At 34.3% G+C, this 23,840-nt stretch overlaps 2 protein-coding genes across 3 annotated transcripts; both read left to right on the top strand.

The window, feature by feature from the left end:
- The first annotated feature begins 1,370 nt into the window (after positions 1 to 1,370).
- On the top strand, positions 1,371 to 17,849 carry LOC123910716 (UDP-glucose:glycoprotein glucosyltransferase-like). 2 transcript variants are annotated; one of them, XM_045961907.1, is made up of 37 exons: positions 1,371 to 1,762; positions 1,887 to 2,321; positions 2,867 to 3,020; positions 3,107 to 3,278; positions 4,513 to 4,586; positions 5,463 to 5,559; positions 5,668 to 5,780; positions 5,866 to 5,981; positions 6,214 to 6,271; positions 6,632 to 6,784; positions 6,881 to 6,979; positions 7,081 to 7,227; positions 7,322 to 7,390; positions 7,994 to 8,085; positions 8,514 to 8,676; positions 9,316 to 9,450; positions 9,531 to 9,630; positions 9,722 to 9,816; positions 9,941 to 10,053; positions 10,195 to 10,405; positions 10,515 to 10,583; positions 10,709 to 10,854; positions 11,294 to 11,395; positions 11,582 to 11,729; positions 12,479 to 12,535; positions 12,617 to 12,747; positions 13,899 to 13,987; positions 14,127 to 14,476; positions 14,576 to 14,665; positions 15,071 to 15,135; positions 15,299 to 15,401; positions 15,497 to 15,655; positions 15,815 to 15,955; positions 16,082 to 16,125; positions 16,221 to 16,335; positions 16,984 to 17,136; positions 17,267 to 17,849. In XM_045961907.1, exons 1-37 carry the CDS (start codon positions 1,605 to 1,607, stop codon positions 17,438 to 17,440), a joined length of 4,890 nt encoding a protein of 1,629 aa, XP_045817863.1. In that variant the 5' UTR covers positions 1,371 to 1,604; the 3' UTR covers positions 17,441 to 17,849. The 2 variants fall into 2 exon arrangements, with proteins under 2 accessions (XP_045817863.1, XP_045817862.1); XM_045961906.1 differs by having other exon boundaries at positions 1,451 to 1,762; positions 12,479 to 12,747.
- A 1,544-nt stretch (positions 17,850 to 19,393) lies between these two features.
- Positions 19,394 to 22,806, top strand: LOC123910715 (protein FAR1-RELATED SEQUENCE 11-like). The gene is made up of 4 exons (XM_045961905.1): positions 19,394 to 19,579; positions 19,856 to 20,856; positions 21,273 to 21,716; positions 21,862 to 22,806. The coding sequence occupies exons 2-4, from the start codon at positions 19,876 to 19,878 to the stop codon at positions 22,477 to 22,479; spliced, it is 2,043 nt and encodes a 680-aa protein (XP_045817861.1). The 5' UTR covers positions 19,394 to 19,579; positions 19,856 to 19,875; the 3' UTR covers positions 22,480 to 22,806.
- The last annotated feature ends 1,034 nt before the right edge of the window (positions 22,807 to 23,840 follow it).

The following is a 23,840-nucleotide window of genomic DNA, read 5'->3' as shown; positions in this document are numbered from 1 at the left end:
AATTGTCTCATAAAATCTCAATCCAATACACCCTAATAAACGATTGAAGTACTATGATATAAGTCTTAAGTTCGATCTTTAACTTTGTTATAAAAAAAAATAGAAATATACAAAAAAAAAAATTGGTGGAACCGTACCGTTAATCAATGGTGTTAGTGTTACGCCTGATATTTGTTAGTATAATTTTATTGGCTATATGGTCGAAGGCCCCTCCGTGGTATGACCATAAAGCCCATCCTCGTATGATTGTGATTGTGATTGTGCTAGTGAGTAGTGACTATTTCTTAACCTGTTGTTCTTCCTCTTGTTCCTACAATTGCAATTCTAACTAATACGATTCTCTTCTTTTCTGGTAGAGGTAATGGTCAAGACTCTATTTCCCCTAATTCTACTTACATTCTCGACATTTTCTTCATTGTTGAAACGTAGAGAAATCACGAAGAAAAAAAAAACAACATTGAGTGACTCTAAATACATTTCAGATTTTAGAATCCGAACAAAATTAAAGCTTAAGAAAAAAAAAGACAAATTGAAAACACGAGAAAATGTGTATACTAACCTCTTGTTTGAATTTTGAAAACTTAAAAACGTTAATGATTAAAGGTGCATTTGATAAAAAAATAAATAAATGAAGGACCGTGATTGATTTGTTGAGTTTTTTTTTTTTCAAGAGGTTTTAGAAAATGATAAAACAAAAGTGAGAGAGCAAAAGAAGGGGTTTGAATTTTTGAATCACATATATGATATATTCCGATTATATAATCTAAAAAAATGCGTCCGGATTTTAAATTTCAAAAAAGATAATGTTTTGGACTGGCTCGTGGCTCAACCTAACTTCATCCTTAAACCCAAGATCATTGAGTCTCAATCCCTCAAGAACTTTCACACAACTTTGGACCCGCTCAAACTCTCAACAATCCACAACAGATAATTAATCCATAACGCCACTCAATCTCAATATTAATGAACACCGTCTCGTAACAGCCCCATCAATATCCAACGACTCCTCTTCAACGTCTATACAAAAAACCTTTCACAATAAGACAAATGTACGTCACTATATTACCTCTAAACTTCTCACTCTTACTCTCACACTGACTTGAGCTTCATAATCCTTGCATATATTACCTCTAAACTTCTCACTCTTAAGTAGCGGTAGTGGAAGAGTAAAATGAAAAAAACGCATGACGCGCAAGTAACCGATAGGCGGCAAAAGTAAATCTCTTAAGCTGGAGGCTGGAGCAAACAAGTTCCACCTGGGCTGAACCCAAAAGCCCATTTAAGGTGGTCCGGCAAACTTCCAGCTGTAGTGTATGTCCCACTTCTTCATCCACGGAACCAATAACTATAGAGCTACATGTCACAATATTAACGACGTGGCAAATTACCATCAATTCCAATTTCATTAATATTTTTTTTTTCTTTCTCCATCAACAACAAGACCTGAATCACTGAGTCAGCGACCAAGACACACACATACAAGTGCAGAGAAAACAAAGAACAGACACACACACACACACACACACACACCTTAATTTAACCAAACAAAACAAATCTCATATCCATGGTAATGTTATTATGTTAATAAAACCCTAATCAAAGAAATGAGGTTTAGATCTGTTCGTTGTTTTTGTTGTTTTCTGTTTCTAGTTGTAACCACTTTCTCTCTGCTTATTGTTACCGCCGATAATCGAAGACCCAAAAATGTCCAAACTGCCCTTCGCGCTAAATGGTCTGGTACTCCTATTCTTCTAGAAGCTGGGTACGTCGTCGTTTTACTCATTCTCTTAATCTCTTATTCAATCAATCAATCAATTACTTTGATTAATTTTTTATCTAATTAATACTAATGTGATTTTGATTTGATTTTCTTTTTGCTTAAACAGAGAATTATTATCTAAACATCAGCAACACTTTTTCTGGAACTTCATTGATATTTGGATTAATGCTAATCCTGATGCTAATGATGATGTTGATTCTCATACTTACACAGCTAAATATTGTGTTAAGAAGATTCTAGAACATGGTAGTTCTCTTTTAAGTGAACCATTAGCATCATTGTTTGAATTTTCTCTAATTCTGAGATCAGCATCACCTACACTTGTACTTTACCGTCGATTAGCTCATGATTCTCTTTCGTCATTTCCACTGTTACATCATGATCATGAAATCATTGAAACAAAAAACAACACTACTCAATTCGACGGTGTAACTGTCCAAAGTCCTGGAGGGAAATGTTGTTGGATTGATACCGGTGAACACTTGTTTTTCGATGTTTCTGAATTGCAATCGTGGCTCCAAAATCAGAATCATCTTCAACAGTAAGTATTGTATTGTACTGCTATCTATGTTTTAGCCTTGTTCGGATAAACAACTTGTTTTGCAGCTTATTATATAACAGCATATTATATAAGCTATTTCTGTAACTCAAGATAAAATGAAGTCAAACTCTTTTTGTATAATCTATAAACTGTTTTCATAAGCTATACTGTGGTACTTATGTGTCATAAGCTGTTTTCATAAGTTCTTCCAAATAATGTCACATGTGGTTATGTCAGTAGATAAACTCAAGTAAGCCAATTCAAACAGGCTCTTAAATCTTAATTGAATGCTTATGAAATAAAGTTGTAGTGTTTTCATAAGCTATCATGGAGAGCTTATGGAAATAAGCTGAAAAGAGTTTATGCCATTTATCGACATGTCGTAGTTGTTTTTATAAGCTCTCCCGAATAGTCTTGCAGGTGCTTATATCTCAAATAAGTCAATCCAAACATACCTTTATTTCAAGGTTGTTCTTGATTAATGTTTGTGAGGTGCATAAGTTCCAACTAAGGTTTGATTTTTTTTTTCTTCTTCTTGTCATCAGTGTTGGCGATTCGTTTCAGAGTCCTCCGGTGTTTGATTTTGATCATGTCCATTTTGATTCAGCTACTGGGGGTCCAGTTGCTATCCTTTATGGTGCTCTTGGGACCCATTGCTTTAAGGAGTTTCATGTTGCTCTTATTGAAGCTGCTAAACAGGTTAATTATAATTTACAAGTTATCTTAAATTGTTGTTAATAACAACTCTTACGTGCTTCTGATTCCTTCATGGTGATGCTTTTTAGGGAAAAGTTAAGTATGTATTGAGACCAGTCTTGCCAGCTGGATGTGAAGCACATATTGGACAATGTGGTTCTGTTGGTGCGAGTGAGTCAGTAAACTTGGGTGGTTATGGTGTGGAACTTGCTTTGAAGAATATGGAATATAAAGCCATGGACGATAGTGCAATTAAAAAAGGTTCGAATTATTTTCATGTTTTTAAAAATGCAGACTACTACATAAGGTTTTATATTTTGAATGTAGAAGTAATTTTGTTTTAGGTTTGCAATAATTAATGATAAATGTTTTATTCTCGTTTTCATTGTTTAACTTTGGTCCAAATTTTGGAAGTGCTGCTTCTAAAGAAACTATGCAGTAGTATTTCTTTTTGTAAAATTTTGTTTAATATCTCAAAGTTTGCATTGCTACTTGTAGAATATGATTATTTAGTTAATCCCTTTAATGAAAGTTCTCCTTTTCGGGCCTTTGCTTTTTCTTTTCACCTAGGATGTTAATAGCGGCGCTATAGCGTGCGATAGCGCTATAGCGTAGCGTTTTACCACCTCTCTGCTATGCTATAAGGCTGCTTTCCGCTATTTAGAGAAGCGGAAATAGCGGCAGCTATTTGCAGGAAAATAGCGTTTTGGTAGCGGTGGCGTAGCGGTTTGGTAGCGCTATTTGACCGCTTTAGCGTTTTGGAGGGAAAAAAATTGATGAAAATCCTTATTTTGAAAATAAATCATAAGTGAGCGGTTTGGTAGCGCAATGGCACCATCTTCTAGAACTGCTGATAACAGAGGCTTCATTAAGCCTACTGATGACGACCTTGATATAGGTTGCAAGTGGAATTCTTATAAAGACAGCAGCAAGAAAACAATTATTTGTGATTTTTGTTTTCACCCTTCCAATGGAGGAATAACAAGAGCAAAGAAGCATTAGTTGGGGATATCGGGAGAAATAAAATCATGGAATGTTATTAGTCTTTATTTAGAACCTATTTTGATGGTAAATGACAATATTTAGTATAATTATTAAGTAAGAAAGTCCTTTTAATTTTGGGTATTTTTCTATTTTATGCATGTTGGAATTTATGTTTAATTTGTACATGACCGCTATACCACTATAGCGCTACCCGCTATACCGCAATAGCATTTTTGAGGGTCGGCGCTACACGCCGCTATCCGAGATTAACAACATAGCTTTTCACGTCATTTTGTAGTGTAATGTGTACTAATACTGATTGTCTACTAATTCTGTTTTGACTTTGGTTTCAAGTTTGGAAGCTATTGGTTTTGGAAACAGATAGTTGAAAATAAATGTTTCCCTATACAGTTCATTGTAAAATGGTCAAGAACATTTTTTTAATAATAAGCATAGGTTACATGTAGTTGTTAATAACTCTTATTAATACGGTTACAAATTTGGGTTACAGGTGTGACTTTGGAGGATCCCCGCACCGAAGATCTTAGCCAAGAAGTTAGAGGATTCATATTCTCTAAAATTCTGGTTTGTTCAACACCTATATTTGTTTTTCATCACGCACATGAAAAAGAAAACTGATGTTTGTAGCCATTTTTTTAAGCAATTGTAGCCATTTTTAATTAGTTTATGTTATCTGTATCAAATTAAATTAGAATGGGGTGTTTGAAGGTAAAAAAATTATGTAATACATGCATGATAAATCCCCCCTTCTCTTTATTTCAAGTAATGTTCTTTAGTTTGGCAACTAGGAAAGTGGCTTTTAACTTTTATCTGCTTTCATTTGAAGAGAAAAACAAAATGACAGCTGCACCACAATAGAGATTGGAGAATTAATTTGTAAAGGGCCATACATTAGTTAATTTTACTGACAAATTATGTTGAAACTTGAGCATACACACCAATAGGCTCCTGTCATCCATTTTCCTAAATACGGCTTTGTTAGATTTTTATATTGGGCCTAACTCATCCTTACAAAATCCGCTTCTAAGGTGAGGGGTGCCACTCTTTATAAACTATAGTCAGACCTTATCTTAAATCAATGTGGGACTTGGTTTTTCCAATAAACCCCCCTCACGCCCAACACTATTGGGCTTGGTGCGTGAATATAAATGGTGGGTGGCCCGAAACGATAGACTCTGATACCATGTTAGATTTTTATATTGGGCACAAAACCGGCTTGTAAGGTGAGGGTGCCACTCTTTATAAACTATAGTCAGACCTTATCTTTAATCAATGTGGGACTTGATTTTTCCAATAGGCTTTACATTCAAGATATGACAATTCCGGGTTGTTCTCAACGATTATACTTATATTTATATATGCTTCTTATTATGTGTGCATAATGTTAGTCTGGCTCTATATAGTCTGGCTCTAAGTTTACCTTTGTGGTTTTGCTTGTAGGATCGTAAACCTGAGTTAGCATCTGAGATAATGGCTTTCAGGGATTATCTGCTGTCATCAACCGTATCAGATACACTTGATGTTTGGGAACTGAAGGGTATTGGAACCTCTTTTTTCCTGATTATAGGAATTGATTAATTATTTATTTCCATCTTAGTTTGATTTAAGAACTGTGTTGTAATATATATTTTTATAATGACAACAGATCTTGGACATCAAACTGTACAGAGAATAGTCCGTGCTACTGATCCTCTGCAGTCAATGCAGGATATTAATCAAAATTTCCCTACCATAGTTTCTTATTTGTCTCGCATGAAGGTAAATTTTATTGGATCTTCCGATACAAGGCATGTTTGTCGAAAATTATTGACAAATGTTCTTATGGAACTGTGATGCACGGCAGCTTGACGATTCTGTTCGAGATGAAATAACTGCAAACCAGCGGATGATCCCGCCTGGCAAGTCATTAATGGCTCTCAACGGTGCTTTACTCAATGTCGAAGATATTGACCTTAATCTGTAATATTTTTTCTTCCTGCTGATATTGTTTAAATTATGATGAAATGTTTTTATTTATATATCATGTTATGTTATAGGGATACAAAACTCGTAATCCTAAATAAATAGTGAAATCTTACAAGATGCTCTAAGATACTATAAGTAAAATAATGGTTATGGTGTAATAGGTGCATGTCACAAGTTAAAAGAACAATTTCAAACTTACAATGTTTTATTATTTGTCTTTTGTTAGGTTGATTGACTTGGTTCATCAGGATCTGTTGTTGGCTGATCAGTTCTCAAAATTGAAGGTGAATGTCATCTAATCTTAATTTTGGCATATTTTTAGTACTGGACTAATGTCTAGTTTACTTGTTCGTGTTTACAACTATTAGTGGACAGATAAAAATTATCATCCGATGCATTCAAATGCTTGGGAATATATATGGTCAGGCACAATACAAAAACTAGAAGTATATATGATGTCATGTATCTATCAATGATAGGTAGCCTAAGAAAAATTGGGAACAAAGTGGCAGATAAATGGTATTTGCTTTGGGAACAGTTTAACAGTGTCACATTACTCACATATTTTGCTCTTGATTGATGATGTCTTGTTATATATGTATATACTATATAGACTTTAAAATTGATGTTGCTAGTAATTACAGATTCCTCATAGCATTGTGCGAAAACTGCTGTCAACTTTACCTCCGTCAGAGTCTGATACGTTTCGACTTGATTTTCGTTCTACTCATGTTCATTATCTGAACAACTTGGAAGAAGATGGCAAGTACAAATGGTGGAGGTCCAATCTAAATGAGGTCAACTACTGCTTGATTCTCAAACTGGACAATAATATTACTTTCAAAATATCCATGTAAGTTTTCATCTGAACATAGTCTATTTTTATTGTGCAGATCTTGATGCCGGTCTTCCCGGGGCAGCTACGTCAAATCCGTAAAAATCTTTTCCATGCTGTTTTTGTTCTTGATCCAGCAACCACTTGTGGTCTTGAGGCAAGTTTATTTCCTCAAAATTAACATTTTCACGCTGTTCTTTGCATATATTTCCGAGTGAAATCTCTCACCGCATAGCTTATTATTTGAAAACCTTGCAGTCAGTTGATATGATCATATCATTGTATGAGAATAATTTTCCTGTGAGATTTGGGATTGTATTGTATTCTTCAAAGTACATCATGCAGTTAGAGGATCATTCTACCAAAGAGGAGGGAGATAAATTTGAGGACGACATATCTAATATGGTAACTTCACCGCAGCGATTTAAAAATATACATACATTTTTAGGAGTTTACCTGCAGAACTGTGATACGCTGTTTTTGTCATTTCAATTTTCAGATTATACGTCTCTTCAGCTATATCAAGGGGAACTACGGTATTGAAATGGCTTTCAAGTTTTTGAGCAATGTATGGAATTGTTCAGCATAAGCTATCTTCTGTCACGGTGTTTCTACTACCTTGTTGTACTGCTGTTTTTATTTAAGATTTTAAAACCAAAAAATTATATACACAAGATCAACGTGATTGAAATCCCGAAGAGCACATATCAGGAGAATATCGACAGATCAACTTACATATTTCATATGCGTATTCTTCCATTTATCTTGAAACTACCTGTCCAAGGTCATCTTCTGAATCTGTCGAGTTTTCTGTTTTGTCTCGCTTATGATTCACACTTTTTTCTATTCTTCTCCTTTCCTATAACTACAATATTTTTCTAGATAATAACTAACTTATGAATTCAGGGAATTATTACGAATGAAGCCATTAACCTAGTTTGCATGAGAATTCACGGACTCCTATATGTTTCATCCCTACCCTGTTAATAGAGAAAACAAGAAAAAGGCTTATTTATTTTTCATATACACCGCTCTATTTTGTCTGTAAGGTTCCAGTTTAGCTTGTTTTTCCTATTTGGATTAAAATGACATAACTGTACCATGGATAAGCTGTTTGTGAACATATGTTGACATTGTTCCGAGTCATCTAAAACTATGTGCATTATTGTAGGTTAACAGATTACGCGTTGAATCAGATGATCATGTAGAAGATGCTCACCTTGAATCGCACCATGTTGAATCAGCATTTGTGGAAACAATCTTGTGAGTGTTTTTGGACTTTTTGTGGCCATTTGTCTGTGATTTCTCTAATATGACTTTTCTTTTTCAGTAGCATTATGTGTTTTTATTTGTCAGTTATGTAAAGACATGGATGATATTGTGCTGGGACTTCCTCTTAGAAAGGATGTACAGTAGTAGAAATAGGAGGGAAACAGGGGATGAGACTCCTGCATAATTGTGACAGATGTAACTGTTAACTGCAGTTAGTTAGTTAACTGTAGGGTGAGAAGTATAAAAGGGGGGCAGGGAGATAGTATTGGGTACCGAATTAGATCATTGTTGTGAAGAGTACAGGATTATCGAACGCCTGAAAATCAATTTTTACAGTTATTCTATAAAGATTCTTCTTTCTTCTTACTTTTCTGATCTAGTTCTATCATTGGAGTAAATATTCTCACTATTTTCTGTAGACCAAAGGTAAAATCTCCTCCTCAAGAGATATTACTAAAGCTGGAGAAGGAGCCAGAGTTGAAGGAATTGTCCCAAGAAAGCTCCAAGCATGTATTTAATCTTGGTTTGTCTAAGCTTCAATGTTCTCTGTTGATGAATGGGCTTGTTATTGATCCGAATGAGGTAACGAGTAACGTCATTGTGAATGTTTTCCTATACCTCATCTTATTTCCATAACAACTAGTTTAAAAACCTGTCTGCAGTTCAGCTGTTTTTTTTTTTTTTGTTAGTAATTTGGTCGTAGCTAACTTTGCAAAATTTTATACTTTCCTAGGTAGCTGGCCTAAGAATTGCATTCTCTGTTGATGAATGTGTTTTTCCTAAATATGCTCCTTGTATAATCACCAATGGTTAACCACTTCACATTACTCTATAATGTACAGTACACCCTTCTTAAAAAAAATGCACAATACACCCTGTACTGTGGAGGATCAGAATTCATTTTAGGTCCTGTTTGGAGAAGCAATTTAATTAAACATTTATAACATAAAACATTATATAAGTAATTATGTGTATGTCATTTCTATAACAAAAGATAAAATAAAGTTGCATTGTTTTCATAAGATATCCTGGAGAGCTTATGGACATGTCATGGACTGTTTTTATAACCTCTCCCAGACAGTCTCATAGGTGTTTATGCCCTTAGTACTGTGCTTGAAGTCCTGTTTAACTTTTAATATGCTTTATATGCTCAACTTTAGTTTCATTTACTAAATATTTTGTTGTTACTTTAATCAGTATATTTACAATTGATTTTACCAGGAGGCTCTACAAAATGCCTTGAATGATGAGACTCAGAGAATACAGGAGCAAGTATATTTTGGACAAATAAAATCTCACACTGATGTATTGGACAAGTTCCTATCAGAAGCTGGTATTCAACGCTATAATCCTCGGGTATAATATTTTAAAATTTCATATTTTCTGGGAAACTTGTATAATATGTTATGAGGCTAACCAGTTTCTGATTGATATAGATTATTTCTGATAACAAACCAAGGTTCATATCTCTTTCAATGTCTACTTTTGGAGAGGCGTCTATACTGAACGACATTAATTACTTGCACTCTCCTGGAAGTAAGTTGTTGATATACTAGAATAATAAATAGGTTAATTCCTACACACCGGTCTTCTGTCTTATCATTTGGTCTGTTTTTATCCTATGCAGCAACGAATGATTTGAAGCCTGTGACACATCTTCTTGCTGTTGACATCACTTCAGGGAGTGGGATTAAGTTACTTCGCCAAGGCTTAAATTATCTGGTTAATACTGATTTGCATTTCTGTTGAATATTCTTCTACCTTTTAGCCTTATGTCAGTCCTGAGTTGGAGTGTTGGACCTACTTATTCAGTACTTCTATTTTTTATTTGCACATTATGCTACAGATAGAAGGGTCCAAAGATGCTCGTGTAGGTCTTCTGTTTAGTGGCAACCAAACTACAAATTTGTTTAGCCTCCTTTTTGTGAAGGTTTTTGAAATTACTACATCCTCATATAGGTTTGTTTTTATAATTGTTTAACTTGACTTTTAATAATAGATCGATCGGTACTGCATATTTGATTCTGCAGTTTTATGCATTCTTTTCTAAGTTTATTCACAGTTTTTTTATCTATTGTCTAAATGCATGGTTTTGTGCAGCCATAAGAAGAATGCATTAGACTTCTTGGATCAGCTTTCCTCAGTCTATCAGCAGAAATACATCCTTACATCTGCTGTGGAAGTTGATGGGACCCAAGAATTTATTGATGAGATCTGCAAGCTTGCTGAGTCTAATGGGTTACCATCTAAGGGCTATAGGTCTTCCCTCTCAGAATTTTCTGCTGGTGAAGTGAGAAGGCATTTGAGTGAGGTACTTCTGGTTGCTTTGCCCTTTCTGAACTCAATGTCAGCCTTTCAGTGACATTCTTTTTTATTCAGTAACCATGAACGTTTACACTAATGAGGCTTCTTTTTATCAGGTGGAGAAGTTTTTGTATATAGCACTTGGGTCTGAATCTGGTGTTAATGCTGTCTTCACTAATGGAAGGGTAAGGCTGTCTTTATCTCCTGCGGTATTTCTTGTCCCAGTTGTTTGTGTATTCAAATTTGATTAGTTTTTTGTAGAATCTCTGTAAGTCCTCCCTGTGTTAACCTTGGCATTTATGTTTTACAGGTAACTTGTCCTATTGACGAAAGCACATTTTTGAGTGCTGATCTGCATCTTCTTGAATCAATCGAGCTTAAGAAGAGGACAAACCATATTGTGGATATTATTGAAGAGGTGACATGGCAAGATGTGGACCCTGACATGCTGACAAGGTTTCACTTCTTCACTTTTGCTCTTTTAGTTATGTCTTGTGGTTATTACTTGATGTTCTGGTACATCTATCACCTTCCTTTCATAAACATTAAAGTTGAACATTTCTAAGTATATGGCCAGTTATCATCTCTGTGCAAATTATAATATGAACAGCTTGAGTCACATAAAGGTTATAAAAATCGCATTCTGGGTACCTCAAGTTGTTGTGCCTTTTGCTCAATATACCACAGAATGAGATAGGCACAAACATGTGTAGGTTAAGATGGAAATGATAACTTAGGAAGCGTGGAAGTTTGACAACACTTCAATAGTCTTTGTGTAATCAGACAATTTTGAAAATGGCCACAGCATTTTACTTTTCAGGCAATGACAGACAATTTTTTGCAAAAATCATTTATATTGTTGATTCTTTACATGTTTTTGCAATTTCTTTTGCAGCAAATTCATTAGTGATATTATCATGTCTGTATCATCTTCAATGTCTATGAGAGAACGGAGTTCTGAAAGTGCTCGTTTTGAGGTTTTGAGTGATCAACACAGGTAATATTTTAGTTACTGTGAACTCAATTCATATAGATAGAATGGTTAGTAAAAAACTAATGGCACAAATTGTGGTTGATTTTATCTTCCTTTTAAAGGTTTATTCATTTGTTGACTGAAGTTTTAATCATATAGTGATATGAAATATGAAAGTAATATTGTTATACGGTTGTTTGTTCTATGCAGTGCCATTATTCTAAACAATGAAAATTCTAGCATTCATATTGATGCGGTTCTGGATCCTTTAAGTCCAACTAGCCAGAAGTTGTCCGGAATTCTTCGAGTTTTGTGGAAATACATTCAGCCCAGCATGAGGATTGTACTGAATCCATTGGTTGGTTGATATCTATAGTTCTATTTAAATTATAATTATTAAATATTTTTGTTTCTCATCACCTAAGTTATACCTTCTTTAATAGTCTTCTGAAGCCTTTGGGATCAAAATAATGAATAGGAAAAGAGAATTGTAATTATTTTTTCTGATACCTGTAATTTGAAAAGACAAAGTGGTGTCCTTGTGGCTTAACTAGGAACTCCGCTCTAGTTTGGCTTTACTTAGGATAGAGGCCAGCTGTCATGAAGTTGTATGTTACTATGTTTAGGTGTTTTTGAGTTGGCCTTTGTATGTCAACTTCTATCTGAACTGATGCTATCATTTTACTTGATCCGTTTGCATTTCTGTCCAAATAAGGTCGTAGAACTATCTAAGTTTGTTTTTAACACCGTAATCCATAATATATGAAAGTTGGAAATTATAATTCAAGCATTATATTTTGGCTTGACTGCAATTGTGGGGTTAAAGCTGCTTACATCTTACCCTCTAAAGACCCCACAATAGTAATGGAAACCTTTCGTTTATCTATATGTCTTGATTGCTATTTACATATAACCAATTGTATATCTGTTTCAAAAAAATTGTAACAAAAACATCCTGTCGCTATACATTTGGCTTTTATAGAGCATTTGGACCTGCAAGATTTTTTACCCTAATATGGAATTTTCTACTACCAAAGCTATATTTTCTTTAAATTTACCTCCAACACAATACACTAATATTCAATGATATTTTTCATTTTATGCCAGAGTTCCCTTGCTGATCTTCCTCTGAAGAACTATTACAGATATGTAGTACCGTCAATGGTATATCTTACACATTTGGTTTATAGATTATTCTTCACGCTATTTAATCCTTGGGTTCTTAGTTTTTTATTACTTTTGCAGGATGATTTAAGCAACATTGATTCTTCGATAAATGGTCCAAAAGCATTTTTTGCCAACATGCCATTATCTAAGACTCTCACCATGAATCTTGATGTTCCGGAGTCCTGGCTTGTTGAGCCCGTTCTTACTGTGTATGTATTATCTATATGCACTATCCTTAACATTTGTTTGATATAAGGCCACTTATGAGCCTCCATGTATCAGCTTTAGCTTTTAGCGGCATTATATCTTTGAAGATCAAGCTGTTGGGTGGGGGCTCAAGAAGATTGTCTGTTACTATTGATTTACCTTTATTTATTTTAGAGTAAATCACATTGACATCCCTTGTTTTAAAATTTTGGTATAACTGTTGCGTCCGTTATTAGTTCTGTGTTGGACATGCTAAACCGTGCTAGATATTAAAAGTCCCACATTTGATCAAATATTGCCTGGTAATGTGTTTGTATTCTCTTAACAAACTGGTTTTGTAAGGATGGGTTATGCCCAATATAACTTAATATGGTATGAGAGCTTATACAAGATCTTTTGGGCCACCTATTATCAGGTTTCCACTATCGGATCACTCGGGTCACACTCTTGATCCCAGTCTTGGGCATGGGGAGTGTGTGTTACGACTCCCACATTGTTTGAAATATGACCTGAGAATATGTTTATAAGTGGAGGCAGTCATCACCTTACAAGTTGGTTTTGTAAGGTTGAGTTAGGCCCAACCCAAACTCTAAGACTAGACATATTTGATGTTATTATATTTTGTTCAAAAGTACCCTTATATCTGACAATACAGAAGCATGTAATAGATAAGAATAAACTTTTAAACTTTAAAATGGTGTGAACTATGAAGAAGAGCAAATGGCCAAATATTAACATCAGAAAGTACTAAGTATCGCCCTAGGCTGGTGGTCCAATTCCAAAGATTAAAAAGAAAGAAACAGGAGGAGAGAAGAAGAGTGGGGGGAGATAGACCTCTCGAATTGCCTTAGTGGGAGTAATTTTTTGTAGTTCTTGACTGGTTCTTGTCATCTCAGTCGGAACTGGATTACTTTCCTGTCAATAGTTCTTCTTTCCCTTTCTGAACTAGTCTAACAGAATGCTGCATAATTTCTATAATAGAGAAAATTCATTTGTTATTTATTTCTGAAATTAAAGGGGAAGTAGATGCTGTTTTGCCTTTTCTTGAGGAAGGTATATGTAGTTAGCTTTAACTCTCTCTCTCTGTGTATATAATGGCTACCTCTGTGAAATTCATTTTTTTTAGTTTTTAATGTGGTTCCTCATTCTGCAGTCATGATCTGGATAACATTCTGCTTGAGAACCTTGGGGATACAAGAACACTACAAGCAGTTTTTGAACTTGAAGCTCTTGTCCTCACAGGTAAAATTATATTATGTTTATTTAAAATTAAAGATATAGGCTGGAAATTCTTTACGATGTTCTCATTTGTAATTAAATAGCACTAAGTAATGCTTCCTATGAATCTGTTACCGTTCTTATCAATTGTTCATCTAATCAGGTCATTGCTCTGAGAAAGATCATGATCCTCCACGAGGTCTTCAGCTGATTCTTGGAACCAAAACCTCACCCCATTTAGTTGATACCCTTGTGATGGCCAATCTTGGTTATTGGCAAATGAAAGTCTCTCCTGGTGTTTGGTTCTTGCAGCTTGCTCCTGGTAGAAGTTCTGAGCTCTATATTTTTAAGGAAGATGATGACGGAAGTAAGAATAAACAATCATCAAAACTCATCACTATTAATAGTTTACGGGGTAAAGTGGTTCATATGGAAGTAGTGAAAAGAAAGGGCAAGGAACATGAGAAATTACTGATTCCTGATGATGATGACAATCTGCAAGATAAGAAGAAAGTAAGTGCTTGTTTTTAAAATATTATTTTGAAAATTTGGTGTCAGGGTCAAAGAGAACATTATTATTCAAATGCAAATCATGACATTTGTTTTTTGTAGGGAAGTGGCTGGAATTCCAACTTACTAAAATGGGCTTCTGGTTTCATTAGTAGCAGTGAGCAATCTAAAAACGCTGAAAGCAATTCACTTGTGAGTTTCTTTTCTATTTTTTTTTTATTTTCTTTTTTTAAGTTTCTTCATTCCGTCCCTATTTCATGAATTCATTTTTCTCGTGCTAGATTTTGTTGAAGACCTTGTTTTGTGACTCTTAAGTAATTAATTATCAAATTCGGTGGTGTAATAATTTGTTTTGATCTGATTGATGTTACTTTGAGTTATGTAATGCTTTGCTTGAGAATTGAGATAGCTATAATTTAATTCTTGAATGAAAAGGCCATTGTTAGCCTTTGGGATGTGTCCAACCAATTAGGTATTATCAATATACATGATGAGTTTTGAAGTATTTTTTTTGCCCTCTCCCTTTTTCTATTTCGTCATATCAACCTACTCTATTTTACTAGAGTTGTAACCGAGTGAACCTATTTTTCAAAATAGGAGAACGGAAGAGGGGGACGGCATGGAAAAACAATTAATATCTTTTCAATTGCTTCTGGACACCTGTAAGTTGCTCTCTTGTTTCGATATGGTATTATATTTTGCTGTAAATTTTGGCCAAATAGGACTTGTCTCTTATATTTGCTTTCAGTTTCAACTTTTTAACATTTTTTTATATTTAATTTCTATCTTCGATTTCATTTATTTTGTTTGACACATTTTTGCCAGATATGAACGCTTTTTGAAGATTATGATTCTCAGTGTTTTAAAGAATACCAACCGTCCAGTTAAATTTTGGTTCATAAAGAACTATCTCTCTCCATCTTTTAAGGTTAGATATTAATTCTTTTCTACATTAGAAATTCAAAGCAGAATTTAACAAGCTTGCTTGACATGAACTATTTTTGTTGTCATCTGTACACACAGGATCTGATTCCCCACATGTCCGAAGAGTATGGTTTCGAATATGAACTAATCACATACAAATGGCCTACTTGGTTGCATAAGCAGAAAGAGAAGCAACGAATAATTTGGGCATATAAAATTTTGTTCCTGGATGTCATCTTTCCCCTTTCCTTGGAGAAGGTATCATGGTTTTCTTTTCTGCATCAAACTTAATGCTTCTTATATGTTGTCTCCACTCTCAATTTCATTGTGTCACATGCATCACATGTGACATTGACAAGTAATGACAAAGAAAATCCTATGTGAAATTGTGTGTTTAAAGTCTACCTATATTTGCAGGTCATTTTTGTGGATGCTGATCAGATTGTCAGGACTGACATGGGAGAGCTCTATGACATGAATTTAAAAGGAAGACCTCTGGCATATACTCCATTTTGTGATAATAATAGGGAGATGGATGGATATCGGTTTTGGAGACAGGTAAATGCCACTGTTTGATATTATTGTTTATTATATTGTACATCAACGCTTGGTTGTCATCACGCCCACACAATTAAATGTAGGTCAGTATTGAATGCTAATTTTTCTTTGCCTTGTTTTGGTTAGGGTTTCTGGAAGGATCATTTGCGGGGGAGACCGTACCATATTAGGTTGGTAGCTACTTTCTTGATGCTCTTGCCAAAAGATTTGGAGTATATAAATATCATTTCTCTAATAGTTGTTTCCCATTTCCGTGTACTTTCAGTGCTTTGTATGTCGTTGATTTGAAGAAGTTCCGAGAGACTGCTGCTGGAGATAACCTTCGAGTTTTCTATGAAACCCTTAGCAAGGATCCAAATAGTCTAGCTAACTTGGATCAGGTGAGAAATATTTTTTTTATTTTTCTATTTTCCTTTCAAAGAATCACTCAAAAGACTAAGTTGTTAAGTATGGCTGAATGTTTAGTAAAAAGAAAAAGTTTCATTTTTTTGGGTATCTTCCATATCATCAACTCTTCATCGTGGCCGCCATCATGGGTTTTTTCCATGCAAGACCAAACTATCTAGGGCAAGATTATGTTATCTATTCCTCCATATGCAATGTTACGTGATAATTATTTTAAAAAGATAACATAACTGCATGTACTTGTCAGCATATTTTACAGTGGAAGAACTTGATATGTTGGAATTAACACTTGTTTTTTATTACGTTGGAGCTGGCCTTCGCTATTTGCTACATAAAAATTGAATTATTGTTTCATAAAATCACATTAAAAGGCTCATAACTAGATAATTGTACAGTAGAAAGGGTTTAATTTTACACATACACAGGCAACAGTTTCATAAAATGATCTTTTCGTGAACGAATATTAGGTATTTTATGACCATATGGTTGATATATAGGTTTTGGATACCCATTATTTTATTAAGATGGAATCGTTTTCATTTACTTCCAATGTAGCACCCGTCATCATTGGTTAATTTTTGTTTTTTGAGGACCTCGGCTGAAATTTGCTCTCAATGGTTCAGGATCTTCCTAATTATGCACAGCATACTGTGCCCATTTTTTCTTTGCCACAAGAATGGTTATGGTGTGAGTCATGGTGTGGTAATGCTACAAAATCCAAGGCAAAAACTATTGATCTGTGCAACAATCCTATGACTAAAGAGCCCAAACTTCAGGTGAATATTTTCTGTTTCAAGTTTCTTCTGTTCTTTCTAGGAAACTTGCATTATATAACTGCCGATGTTTTTGTATCTCCACTTGTTTCCTGCATATACTTAATTAACTTTTCTCCACTTTGGTCTACAGGGTGCTAGACGAATTGTAGCTGAGTGGCCAGACCTTGATTTGGAGGCGAGAAAATTCACTGCACGAATCTTGGGCGATGACCTAGAACCTATTCAATCCCCTGACCAATCGAAGGATTCAACTAATGACGACTCATTGAAAGAAGAGGACTTGGAATCCAAGGCAGAGTTGTGATGCGTGGACATGATTGACAGAAAGTGTTATGTGCAGGTCAAAGTTCTTGGAAAAAAGCGTCTTATTTGATGCAGTCGGCACCGTATAGCATCACGGTATCTTAATTTATTACCATGGAAGGAGTGTTTGGTTGATATATTATTGGCATGCCACCAAACACTAACAACAGTGAATGCAATGAAGATTTGCCTTCTCTGTTAAGAATTTTTGGTTAGAGGGAAGTGTTGTTGGTATATTTAAATCTAATTTTGTAGACAGAGGTGTCTGTGCCATAATCTCATGAACAATCCTACACACCTCCAACTCTACCCCTAGTTCTTTTCAAGAATAAATCTTTAGAATGTGAGAAGAATGCTAGAATCACAATGTCAAATTTACCATAGTGATAGTGTAACTTTATTTTACATTATTTATCTCTTTTAATGGCTGCATAAACTACACATTCACTGAAGCAATATGATGGTTTAAGTCATAGTAGCAACTTTTAAATGTCATGTAAAATGATTCAATGACATGGAAAGTAAAATAATTACATTTAAAATTGATACAACAAAAATACTCCCAAGTGAACAATAGTGGAAGAAAAGTCTACTAGCACTTTAAACATTGGATGACTGTAATTTTGATTTTAAAAATAATAAAATGACTAACATAATGATTTAGTGAACAATAATCAAAACCAACTCATGAATGGATTTTTTCTTATAAATATACTATTATACCTCACTCAGATTAAATTTCAAAATATCTCACATTTCTCATATGCTTAGACGTAACTTAATCCATACTAAATGAATGCATAATATTTTGTTTGTCTGATAAAATTGTTAGCATGACCCATTTATTAAGTACATTTTTTCTCAAACATATTTATTATTAATTTTATATAATTTCTCTTAAAATACTAAAAAGAAATTTGAATTTAATTTATATGCACCGTCGGTGTGAAGTTATTTTGCACATGCGTCCAATAATATACTGACACATCATGTATGGTAATTAAAAACACATGATGTGTCACATTCATTAAATGATGTGGCAATGCGTCATTGGATGTATGTGTAAAAAAAAATTACACCGACGGTGCACAACAATTAAACTCAAGAAATTTATACAAAGTATACAAAAAAAGTTTTAATAATATGTACATACAAAATGACATTAAATTCAAACAGACTGTGTAAATTATATTTTCGCGGACATCCAATAAAAATTTGTATATTCCTCCACATCATCTATTAAAGTGGAATGTAGGAAGATTTAGCAGAATATATAGTTATGGGTATGCTAACTAGTGTCCCCGGGGCACTAGTTAAGGATACAAAAAAAGCAATTTTTGTATTGTAAATGACACTTTTTATACTTTACAAACATTGACTACACAAGTTTCGATGTAATTTTACTATAATTAGTATCCTTAACTAGTGCCCCGGGGGCACTAGTTAGCATTTAGTTATTACTATGTGACATTGTAGAATTATTTTACACTGTAGGTGATTTTTTTTTTTAAAAGATATGTGAGAAAAATAGTAGAGTTTAATGGACATAAGCCGACAAAATAAAAAACTTGACACACTAAATAAATAAGAATGTTTTAACCTTCCATGTCATATCAAAAAAGTGGAATTAATTGAGATGACATGGCGAAAAACTATTAGTTGAAAATGTAAAATTTTGCATATTCTTTTTTCTCAAAAAAAGTAAAAGTGGTTATATAAAGATCAAAGAGAGGAGTGTTATCTAAACACAAGATTTGGGGACACAAAATTGACACACTTTTTTACCACTCTATGCACGAAAATCAATGCATGCAAATAATATTAAAAAAAAAATGTATATTTATTATATTTTTATTTGAAAATTGTGTTGGAATAACATTTTCAAAAGATCAATAGGAGTACTTTCCCAACTAGCACAAAACTAGATTATAATTATAACTACTCCTTTATTTATACCCTTATTTTTATTTAAAATTACAAAAATACCTAACCCCTCCAACCAAAATTTCATTCCTCTTCTAACTCTCGCTCTCACTGGTGTGCCTCTCATCTCTCGCGACCAAAACCTCTCCGCCACCGCCTAGCGCCACCGTCCACCATCGCCCTTCTCTCATCTCTCCGACGGACCTCTCTCTCCCAGGTTCTCTCTCTTTTTCTTATTTCTTCCGATTTCTGATTTTTTATTGTGTTGTTCTTCCTTTATTTTTCCAGTTAATCTGATAAAATATTCATTATTAGTCAATTTATTTATTGTTTGTTTGTTTGTTGAATCTTCATTGCTAAAATGCTAGTAGAAATTTGTAGGTTTATTTTGATTATGCCTATAAAAAATGCTAATGATATCATAGTAGTAGTGAATTATGATTCATCAAGTAATTTATGATTCAACCTAAAAATTTGATTTGTTTTGTGGCAGATAATTGTTCTCCATATATAATGTCGGAAGAGGTTGGATCCATGTTGGCAGTTTATGATGATCCATCTGACCAACATTCACTGTCTTTCGGCGGCGATACAAGCAGCACCGAGGAATCCCCCGGTGAAACTAGACTCTCCTTGCAACCAACTAATGATCACATTCCATACATTGGTCAAAGATTTTCCACCCATGATGAAGCTTATGAATTCTATAGTGATTTTGCTAAGAGTTGCGGCTTCTCAATTAGACGTCACCGTACAGAGGGAAAAGATGGTGTTGGGAAAGGACTTACTAGACGCTACTTTGTTTGTCATCGTGCTGGTAACACTCCTGCTAAATCAACGAACGAAACTAAACCTCAAAGAAATAGAAAATCTTCTCGATGTGGTTGTCAGGCTTATATGAGGATAAGCAAAACGACGGAGTTTGGACCTCCAGAATGGCGTGTCACTGGTTTTGGTAACCACCATAATCATGAACTTTTGGAACCAAATCAAGTTCGGTTCCTTCCTGCATATAGAACTATATCAGATGTTGACAAAAATCGAATCCTTATGTTTGCCAAAACAGGGATTTCTGTTCATCAAATGATGAGGCTTATGGAGCTTGAGAAGTGCGTGGAACCAGGATATTTGCCTTTTACTGAAAAGGATGTAAGGAATTTACTCCAGTCGTTTAGAAAATTAGATCCAGAAGAAGAAAACCTAGATCTGTTAAGAATGTGCAGAAATATTAAGGAGAGAGATCCTAATTTTAAATTTGAGTACACACTTGATGCAAACAACCGTTTAGAAAATATTGCCTGGTCATATGCCTCGTCGATCCAATTGTATGATATTTTTGGTGATGCCGTGGTATTTGATACAACACATCGTCTGACTGCATTTGACATGCCGTTGGGGATATGGGTTGGAATAAATAATTATGGAATGCCCTGCTTCTTTGGCTGTGTGCTACTGCGAGATGAAACTGTCAGGTCATATTCCTGGGCAATAAAGGTAGTTAATGAAGAACTTATCAGTGTTTGTATAGTTTGGTTTTTTATTCAAATTGTGTTGTGGCCACTCGGATGCTGTTGCTTATTTGTGATATGACAACAAGGTTTTTTATTGTAGCTATAAAAAATAATGCACTGTCTAGGAATAGGATATACTAAATTGGAAGCTAATACAGATCACTGCCACTACAAAGTGTTTCTTGTTGAGTAGCCTACACTTTGTATGCAAACACCTTGTGCTAGTTTTTTTTTTCTTCTTTTTTTTTTCTTCCCAATTATATAACAGACTAGGTATTTTAATTATGGATGATTACATCTTTCTTTTATTTCCACTCCCTTGTGGAATGTTCGTTAATTTTTTAGAAGTTCAAGCATTCTTTAATTTACACTGGTTTTTTTTATTCACCTTCTTGGAAGGCTTTCTTAGGTTTTATGAATGGGAAGGCTCCACAGACTATATTAACCGACCAAAACAGTTGTCTCAAAGATGCACTATCTGCAGAAATGTCGATAACAAAACATGCTTTATGCATATGGATGATAGTAGCAAAGTTTCCATCTTGGTTCAATGCTGTTGTAGGGGAACGCTACAATGAATGGAAGGCTGAGTTTTATAGACTTTATAATCTTGAATCAGTTGAGGATTTTGAACTTGGGTGGAGAGAAATGGTATGTTCTTTTGGGCTGCATACCAATCGGCACATTGTTAATTTATATAGCTTGCGCTCACTTTGGGCATTGCCATATTTAAGAAGCCATTTTCTTGCGGGAATGACTACAACTGGCCTGTCAAAGTCAATTAATGCCTTCATTCAACGGTTTCTAAGTGCACAGACACGACTTGCTCACTTTGTTGAACAGGTATTATATCTTTCTGTCTCGTGTTTTGATACTGTTAAATTGGACTTTCAATGGCTATTCAAATTTAATAGCGACTTTTATCCTACTTTTTGGAGATATTAAATCCTTGAATTTCTGTAAACTTGGGTTTGCTTTGCACAACCAGGTAGCTGTTGCTGTGGATTTTAAAGATCAAACTGGAGAACAACAAACCATGCAGCAGAATCTCCAAAATGTTTGCCTCAAAACAGGAGCCCCCATGGAATCACATGCTGCTACGGTCCTCACGCCTTTTGCCTTTTCCAAGCTTCAAGAAGAACTTGTGTTGGCTGCGCATTATGCATCTTTTTCAGTTGAAGATGGTTTTCTTGTGAGACATCACACAAAAGTTGAAGGAGGTCGCAAAGTTTATTGGTCCCCTCATGAAGGAATTATAAGCTGCAGCTGTCACCAGTTTGAATTTTCTGGAATTTTGTGTAGGCACACTCTGAGAGTTCTTTCAACAGGAAATTGTTTTCAGATTCCAGATACATATCTTCCCATTCGATGGCGTCGTATCAGCGTGCCTTCTTCTAAGCTTGTTCACAATGCACCCAATGATCATGCCGAAAGAGTTAAGTTATTCCAAAATATGGTTTCATCTCTAATTACAGAGTCTGCTAAGTCTAAAGAACGATTAGATACTGCAACAGAACAAGTTTCCATTCTTCTGTCTCGCATAAGAGAGCAGCCAATTTCATTACAATGTGCCAGAGATATTTCAACCATTAATAGGAATCTATGATGAATGAACTGGCAATGTATGGTTTGATGAATATGAGGTACTGGACAATATTTGTGAGAAAGTATGGTAATTGGATTTTGTTGTGATATATCAACACCCCTTCCTCAAGGTGGGGTGTCGCCGTGTCGTATCAAATTATCCTATGGTGAGATTTCCTTAGATTGGTAAACCTTAAACCCCAAATTGCATTGTATTGCAAGGATTCTGTTCTGTACAAAATGTATAGGAAATTTGTTCCCTTTGGTTATTAATTCATGTTTCCTTTAGAATGATATAACATTCATTGAGATTAAGGCAATATGATTAGATTAAGTTATAACTTTTAAATGACATGAAAAGTAAAATTGTTACATTTAATTCACAAATATATTGTCACATCATTAATTAAGTAATTTGTTAGCTCATTTTTTAAACTTGACAAACAAAAATATATCCAAAAAAAAAAAAACTTGACAAACAAAAATATGTCCCAAATTCAATAGTGGGATGGGAAATAAGTAACATTTTAAAAATTGGGGACTGTATTTTTGGTTTTAGAAACAAATGGACTGATTTATTTTTATTTTTGATAGAAAATGGACTGTGATTTAGTCAAAAGAATAATTGAAGCTAACTCGTTAATGGAATTTTTAAATAAAATATACTCATAATATACCTCATTCTCCAATAGAACATCAACATATATATCACTTTTTGCATAGTACATTTTTAGAAATTACACTTTAAAATTGCAACTTCGTTTTTTCAAAATACATTTTGGTTAAGTAAAAAATTGGCTCAGAAAAATTATTTTGTTGGGTTAGCCCACACCGAATCTTAAAATAAAAATTATATGGAGATGAAATTTATTAGAATAAATGACAATAAATTAAAAATTAAGATTGCAAAAATATAAATAGGAGTATCTTTAATCAAGATACAACCTCATTTGTCACTCTTCTGACATGAAAGAAATTTAAATTTATAGAGAAATAATACAGTGATTTTTTAACAAAGGAAATATAGATCAACATATCATTTTTTTTTATCTCGGATGAAGTGATAATCCACTGAAATTAAACTCACATATAATTGTGAGATCCCGGGTACGAACCCGGGTCACGACGTCTGACCTAACAATTTCGACATTTTTACCAATTTAACTAAGACTTATGGGACAATCAACATATCATTTATAATTTTTAACAATATCAACATTAAGTGTATGTTTGGTTGTGTGTCACATTTACAAAAACCAGCAACACATAAACTTGATTTTATATCTTCTTATAATTCACAGTGGAAGCATGATGAATGTGCGTTTGTAGTTTAGATATGCACTGAGCTTGTATATATGGAGGAGGGAGAGAGTCCATTGAACA

Source organism: Trifolium pratense, linkage group LG2 (genome assembly GCF_020283565.1).
Source record: "Trifolium pratense cultivar HEN17-A07 linkage group LG2, ARS_RC_1.1, whole genome shotgun sequence".
Taxonomy (NCBI): Eukaryota; Viridiplantae; Streptophyta; class Magnoliopsida; order Fabales; family Fabaceae; genus Trifolium; species Trifolium pratense.
The sequence above is the reverse complement of the archived record's forward strand: the minus strand, read 5'-3'. Positions and strand labels throughout refer to the sequence as shown.

What these genes read in the sequence shown, in the direction of transcription:
- LOC123910715 (XM_045961905.1), top strand. Translation starts at nt 19,876, where the DNA reads ATGTCGGAAGAGGTTGGATCCATGTTGGCAGTTTATGATGATCCATCT. An exon ending in CATATTCCTGGGCAATAAAG is followed by an intron (nt 20,857 to 21,272) that starts GTAGTTAATGAA and finishes CCTTCTTGGAAG; the next exon opens with GCTTTCTTAGGTTTTATGAA. An exon ending in TTGCTCACTTTGTTGAACAG is followed by an intron (nt 21,717 to 21,861) that starts GTATTATATCTT and finishes TTGCACAACCAG; the next exon opens with GTAGCTGTTGCTGTGGATTT.
- LOC123910716 (XM_045961906.1), top strand. Translation starts at nt 1,605, where the DNA reads ATGAGGTTTAGATCTGTTCGTTGTTTTTGTTGTTTTCTGTTTCTAGTT. An exon ending in CAACCACTTGTGGTCTTGAG is followed by an intron (nt 6,980 to 7,080) that starts GCAAGTTTATTT and finishes AAAACCTTGCAG; the next exon opens with TCAGTTGATATGATCATATC. An exon ending in ATCTCTCTCCATCTTTTAAG is followed by an intron (nt 15,402 to 15,496) that starts GTTAGATATTAA and finishes CTGTACACACAG; the next exon opens with GATCTGATTCCCCACATGTC.